At 45.4% G+C, this 7,595-nt stretch overlaps 1 protein-coding gene across 5 annotated transcripts in view; it reads right to left on the bottom strand.

Moving 5' to 3' along the window:
* The window catches only part of RALGAPB (Ral GTPase activating protein non-catalytic beta subunit), a 191,889-nt gene that overhangs the window by 61,818 nt on the left and 122,476 nt on the right, over window positions 1-7,595 (bottom strand). For all 5 annotated transcript variants that reach the window (XM_019550734.1, XM_019550735.1, XM_019550736.1 and 2 more), the window contains one exon: window positions 1,119-1,225. In XM_019550734.1, the coding sequence (XP_019406279.1) occupies window positions 1,119-1,225 (107 nt within the window). The remainder of the gene's footprint in view (window positions 1-1,118; window positions 1,226-7,595) is intronic.

Genomic DNA, 7,595 nt, shown 5'->3' with positions numbered 1-7,595 from the left:
CTTAGACTGGTAGGTCTGATGCAGTGCTTGGGGCCATCACAGTGGGGACCTGATCTGGCTGTGTTCGGACAGGCGTGTGGCCTGGCCCCAATCCAGGGGGAAGGGGGCGGAGGAGAAAGAACCATGACCCAGCCCTGTGGGGTGAAAGGAGGTGTAGCCTGGTCCCTACCCAGCCTTGCAGGGGGTGATAAGGAAGGGGGCATGGCCAGGCCCCAACCCTGCAGGGAGGTAAGGGGGTGTGGCCACATCCTGATCCAGACACAGAGTGTGAAGGAGGAGGAGGAGTGGGCCTGGCTCCAACCAAATGTTTGGGACTTGGAGTTGGGGAATTTGGCAAGAAGGAGGGTGGCCATATTAATGTGGACCAGATATGATGGCTTTGTGGGTTAGATTTGGCTTATGGGCCAGAGATTGAGGGCCCTTGATCCAGTCTATATTTTTTGTCCCAACATTATTCTTTATCTTAAATAGTTCTTCTCCATTACTGATATATATACACACACACACACACCCCCCAACAATGTATGTTACAGAGCAATCTCTCTCTCAACCTTCATTTTGCTGTTTCTAATCTCTTTTCTTCTGACAGACAAAGCATTTTCTGATCATCCTAATACCCCTCCTCTGCACTGTTTCCAGTTTGAATTCATGTTTCTTCAACATGGGTGACCAGATTTTATACGCTACTTTAGATGAAGTCTTGTACAATGGCATTAATACCTCCCTAATTTTAAACAGAAATGTCTTACCAGATGCATCCTAGGATCACCTCCACTAAATTTAGTCATGTCTAAATATTAAAGCACTAACAGCTGCACGCCTAATACTTTTATTTCTGTGTGTATGTGCACATGCGTGCACACACAAAACAAAAGCAAAAAGAAGAAGTATTTTTTACCTTTGCATTTGGAAACAAACAATGCTTTCATCCACTGTTAATATTTTCGTACACATTATAAAAAGTTTTTAAAGAATCACCAAAGGTGTGTCAGATCAGCCATAGTTTAGGACACAATTTCAACCTTACATATAAGTTACTAGTTCTGTGGGTTTATTTCATAAAAATAATGACATTTTTGCAGTCTCTCTAAGATTTTTCTATGGGCTTTAACAAAAACCTTTTGATTTGCTTTAGCTCCTCTTGGTAAAAGGCAAAGCTGCTGGGCCCATGCAAATCTTCCAGACATCCCACGAACCAAAGTTGTGACAGAGGGAATAGAGTCATCTGCAGAATACATAGGAAAAAGAAATATTTTAACATATTATCCAATAATTCAATACTACATTCAAACACCTAAGTAATCAGTAGTTTAAATAAAAATAAATGCAGTCAGGTCAGATCAAGAGTTTTCAATATGATGAACCAACGTGTACAATTTTTAGGCATAACTCTTTCAATCAGATTCACGACTAGAAAAAATAGGAGATTATCTTCACTTCAGCATGAAACGCTGATTTACTAGACCAGGGGTGGGCAATATATGGCCCACAGGCCAGATCTGGCTCGCCAGGTACTTTCATCCAGACCTTCTGCCCATGGCAGCGCTCCCCAGCACACCCCTCCCACTCACAAACCACACACACACACACAAAGACACACCTCACTGTCCCCCCAGCATTGACTCAGGAAAGAATAATGTGTTCCAGAGCCACACCCCACAAATGCCACACAACCCCCCAACATAACCTACGCCCCCCTACACAGCCACATTTCCTCACAAACTACACACCCACCACACCCCCAAACTTCTCATATACCCCATTACCCCACACTCCACCATACACACACCACAACCTCCCACCTACCATACACCCACACACCCAACCACACTCCCTACACAATATAAAAGACTAAGAATTTATTTTTGTGTTATGCAGTCACCTCTGTATACAGTATACAAAACACAAATCATGACAAAAATATTTTTTGTAATAAAATTAAAATATGTTATTTTAAAATATGCTCTCCCCCCCCACCATGCTATAATAGAGAACCTCTTAGAGATGGGTCTCAGTGCTGGCCACCCCGTCCCGGAGCTAACCACCTGCCTGCCTTGCCTTGATAATACAAATATGAATGTTGATACTAAGGCAGGAGGCTGCCCATTGCTCACCTTGTCGACAAGGGCCTCTGAATACGCTCCCCTTACACGAGTCTCATGCCTCACAGATGTTTCTCAGCTAGTTGGCACTGGGACCCAAGCTCCAGAGTCTCATGTGGGCCTCTTACTCCCCACCAGAGCTCATGGTCCCAGCACTCTTGTGCTGGGCTCTCTCTTACATACTTCTGCCCCTTCACTGGGCCACTTCTCACTCTCAGCCCCTCACTGGGCCACGTCTCACTCTTAGCCTAGCACCCAGCCTTCCACCTGGAGGCACACACCGGGCCTCATACTCGGCCTAGCACTTGGCCACCCTTCTGTGGGGCACACAACAGGCCTTCTCACTGGAGCTGCACTCAGCTTCCTACCGCAACCTCAGCCCTGCCTCAGGACTGTTAAGAGCCTGGGTTCCCCCTGTAGAATCTCTAACCCACCAGGGATGTGAGGCTAGGGTACAGAGGCACCCCATACTCGCCTTTCACTGGGGAAGGTGCCTGGCCTAGCATTTCTGGGGAGGTACCTCACCACAGGTAGCTCCACCAGGCCTTCGTTCCCCAGCAAGGTACAGTCTTCTGTTGGACATTGAGGCCTCCTCCTTCCCCCTAGCCTCACCCTTACCTCCAAGCTGTTTCAGGAACAGCTTCTCAGCCTGTTTACTCCTCCTCTCTCACCAGCACTCTGCTGGCCCAACTTATGTACCTGGGCCCTAAAATGGGTGCTGTAATCAGGCACCTGGCTGCTGCCTGCTTTCAGGCCTTAAAGTGGCAGGCTTTACCCAAAGGTGCACAGCCAGTGTTTGACTTTTACTGTATGATTTGTTTTTTTCTGGTTCTAAGATGGCAACTCCCCTCCCAAAAGGAGCATTTCCAGGGGCAAGGGGAAGGATTTCTGTTGGCAAAGGTCAGGGGTTAGAGGTGGGACTTCCAGTCCCAAGATTGAGGGAAGGGCCTGAGGCACCTGTCAAGGGGAGGGGCTATCCATGCAGCCCTAGACAGCTTACCAGCCCTCGTTAAGTGGCCCTCTGCCTGAAATAACTGCCACCCTGTACTAGACTCTCTCATGTGCAAGTAGAGATCTACCCTCTTTCCTTATCCCCTGTTTGATCACTGAGAGTTAATCAGTTTCAGCTCAACTGCAATTTTTCACATAGGCCAGAAAGTGGGGAAAAAAGTGATGCACTGCTCAATGACTACTGGTGCTTCAGAAGTGCACCAAAGGGATACACACAGGCAAATTCATATGTTTACATTCTGTATAGGCCTCAGTACAAATACAAACAACAGGAAAACACAGTTTGGATTTGAATAGTCTACCAGCCAGGATTTTAATGCTGTTGAGATTTATAAGAAGGAACATTACTCCCGTACAAGTAAGTAGTGAATAAGCTGACACTATTAATAAACCACCCTACGTATATGCTTTTCTAGTACTTTATACACAATGTGTGGCTTTGATCCAGAGGATGGAAGCAAAGTGAGATAGAAGAAAGGAGCATGCTCTAAACTTGGACTCCAACTCAGGCACCATCCGAATCTGTGAAACTTATAACAAGCTGTGTCATTCTGGAATTGGGCTCATTAGCCACAAATGGATTAACTAGGTATCTGACTAGACCTCTTATGTGTACACCATGATCCAGGGGATTGATGGATGCCAAGACACAATGTACCAGAATTTCAGAAATACAAGAAAAACATGGCTTATATGTGCAAACTAAAAAATAACATGTAAAATGGCCAAATTTCACTATTTGCCTGTGAGATTACCTAATTCACCTGCACATTACAGTAATTGAGCTTGTAGATTTACAAAAACAGATCTACAAGCTCGTTTTTGAAAAACACAAACAGTCTCAGTTTTATCTAAATCCATTCAACCTTAGCCATTTATATGAAAAAAGGAATGGCTAATCTAGCTTCAGATTCCAATAGTTTTGTGGGAATCCTCAATGCTACATTCAGGAAGCACTGGACAAGAAAAAATGAGGAATAGAAGACATGTTCACTTGTTAAAGCACATTCTATTCTAGAACAGTCAAGAGAATGCATCTGTTCATGTAAAAGTACTCAGACATGGAGCAAGCTGCAAACTGGAGTTTGGAACAACTCCAGGGAACAAAATGTTCTTGATTTCAGTTAAGAGTGCTCAAATGAAGTTTCTGAAGTGCTAGGAACATTTTGGGGCACCATATTCTTTTTTGCTGGAAAAGATAATGTGCCCATTGCTGGTAGGCACAGCATCCATCTAAGATGGGTGCCAGGTACTCAGGGGCACTGAAAAGGCCTACACTCAAGAAGTCATAACATGACATTAATGACCTTCCGTTTATGGGCCAGCACCAAAACACTGCTGCCTCAGAGTGAAATTTCCCCATGTACCTTAGTTTTCAGGAGGTACATGGACCCCAAATAAAAAATAGCTGTGGAACAGGTGGTGTGCCTGACAGCATTAAATCATGCAGGCAGACACACCACTTCTGCTTTAACTTTTCTGGGTTTGGTTCATGCTGAAAAGTGTCTAAAGCAGAAATGGTGCACCTGCCTGTATGATGTAATGCAGTCATATGCACCACCTCTGCTGCAGATTCTTTTCAGCTGGGTTGCACATACCTCCGGAAAACTAAGGCATGTGGAGCAATTTTCACTCTGTGGCAGCAGCAGTGGCAGCCTGTAGATGCTGCTACCACCACGTAGAACTGCCCTGCTCCTCAGTTCCTGGAAGCCACATGGAACCCGAATAAGAAGCAGCTGCTGCAGCTGCACCTTAGTGCTGGAAAAAAGTGCAGCCCTTGGTCTGGTCTCACACTTGCTTCCTGGAAACAGGCACAAAGGACTCTTCCACCTGGTGGTGTCACTGGCGGCAGCAGCAAGCAATCTCCAGCCTGCCATGCTGCTTCCAACACCAGATGAAACTGCTCATGTGCCTCTTAAATTCTCAAGGAAAACAGTCTTCAAACTATCTGATAAAGAATAGGAGACCAGTTACAAAGTTGCAGTATTGATTGCTAAACAAATGAAAGGTCATACTAAGCAAGACAATGATACTTCCAAGGAGCAAAGTACGGTAAGGATTATGAAAAGGATATTGGCAACATTCTGCTGTCCAATCATGCTGTCATAAGAGGTATACACAACATCTCAGAGGATATTAAATAAAGTAAGTGAAAAAGTTAAAATGGCTACTACTTTCATTCTTCAGGTGGAAGAATCCACAGATTTAAGTGGCAAATGCCAGTTCTTAGCTTTTGTTTTGTTGATGATGGAATAATAAGCAGCAATTCTTTTGCTGTAAAGAACTCAACTGTTTCCTTCATTGAGGCTCTTCTAGTGAAAACTATATGCCACGAATTAAAAACTGTTCTTGATCAAGTTGTAAACATGGTCAATTACATTAAAATTAGGTCACTGAAGTATCATGCTTTTTCAAGATTGAGCAAGACAATGGAATATGAACATACTAGTCTCATGTTACACAGAGAAATAAGATACAGTAGTAATAAGGGGCAAGGCTTTTGTTCCAAGTTTACAAGTTGAAGGAGGAAATTTTAACTTTAATACACACACACACACACTCACTCAAGTGCTTACCTGCCTTCTGTGATTTATGGAGCAGTGACAACTGGTGGTCTACACTACTAAACAAGCATACCTTGTCAACAAATTTCTGTATTTAAATAAAGTGAATACCAGCATGCAAGGTCCAAACGAGACTAGTTTAACTTCTTCTGATAAACTTTGCACCCTGACAGATGAGACATGGATATGAAAGGCACTAGGTAATGTCAGAGAGCTAGAAATGTTTCCTCTCACAGCTGCATCAAACAACAGAAGTGCTGCCACTGATACTGGATTACTTGAAAATGCTAAAAGAGAAGATTCAAAAATACTTCCCAATTTGGATGTTGCAGAAAACAGATGAGTGAGAAACCCGTTTACTGAAACTTCAAGAAACAGGGGATTCAGTCTTCAGGAACAAGAATTTGCTGATATATATAAAGATCAGACCCTAAGACTGACACGTCATGAAGTACCATTGTATCATTTCTGGGTTCAGCTAACCAAACAATAATCCAACATTAAAAAAAAAGTTGTAAAAATCTTGCTGCAATTTTCAACATGGTACTTATGCAAGTTGGAGGCTCCTGTTTCAATGAATATAAAAAACAAGGAGAGAAAGACTTCTTTCAGTGGAAAAGGAAACAAGAGTGTGTTTTAACCTGCCATAAATTCAAGATATTTGTAAGAACTGCAAGGCTCAATCAGCCCATACATTATAATAGTGTTATCTTATGGTTATTCATGGGCAGGGGAGGTTCCAGTTTGATTAAAATAAGGTGTTTCTAGTTATTTTTCTACACTGTAATAAATAATTTTGTTTTTGAAATGGGGTTCCACTTAATTCCAAAAAGTTATGGAGGGTGCCTTGAGTCCCACAAGACTGACAACCACTGGTATAAAGGGCTGTGCCACTCCCTTTGTCCAGGTTTTGCTCAGATAAATCAGGACATCTGCTTACACCCAAGGTGATTTTCAGTAAGTATTTGTCTACCTCTAAAGCAAGGCTGTCCAGCTTCTAAGCAGCTGGGGGCTGCATGCCATGTGGGCCTTGCCAATACTGACCACTGGGCCTGCCCCTGGGCCAAATTACAAGTGAAGCCGCCCCTCACCACACCATTGGCAACATGCTGGGGGTGCAAGCAGGTGCACATGCACTCCCTGAGATCTGCCGTGCACCCCCTGGAACCACCAGTCGTGAAACTAGAAGTGCTGGCAGAAGCGCACTTCCAGTTTCTGCTGGCTCGGCAATCGCCTGCTGGGTGACCAACTGCTCTGGACTGTCCCCCCCGACTCGAGAGGCACAAGTTGCCCATGCACTGCACTGTGACAGCCCTCTCACCTCCCCTCTGCTGCAATGTGCCATGTGTGAGCTCTGGCCCCCTGGCTCACTGCACCGCAGGCTCTCTGGGCCCTGCAGGTCATGCTGCCCTACCCTCAGGCAGGAGCAGGAAATGGAAGCTTAAAAAACCTTAGAAAAATGAATATTTATCTGCCCCTGTCAAACACAACAGGAGCCAGGGGCAGCAGGACCCAGGGGTAGCCTCTGGCAGAATGAGGCAGACATAGCAAGTTGGCCCCTGCTGCAGCCATTTCCCCACTTCCCCTGCCCATCAGCTGGCTGGTAGCTCCAGGACCATGTCGTTCCCAGCTGCAGCACTGGGGACTCCAGGAGCAGCTGGGACATGATACCAAAGCAGCAAGAAGTAGGGCAGGGGAATGGGGAAGCAGCAGAAGGCCAGCAGTGGCAGATGAGGGGAAGTAGCAGCAAGTGCGAGCACGAGGCAGTGCCAATGCCCCAAGGCAAGGAGCAACAGAAGCATGGTGCCCAGGCCTGGAGGAGTGCTGGCAGGAGCTCTGCCTGCTGCAGGTGGGGGGCAGGCCATAGGCAAACCCTCCCCACCCCCAAGCCACAGCCCTCCCCAGCTACCCTACCCCC

This window comes from Crocodylus porosus, unplaced genomic scaffold (genome assembly GCF_001723895.1).
Source record: "Crocodylus porosus isolate Cpor-Errol unplaced genomic scaffold, CroPor_comp1, whole genome shotgun sequence".
Lineage (NCBI taxonomy): Eukaryota > Metazoa > Chordata > Crocodylia > Crocodylidae > Crocodylus > Crocodylus porosus.
Note: the sequence above shows the minus strand (reverse complement) of the source record. Positions and strands in the feature narration are given on the sequence as shown.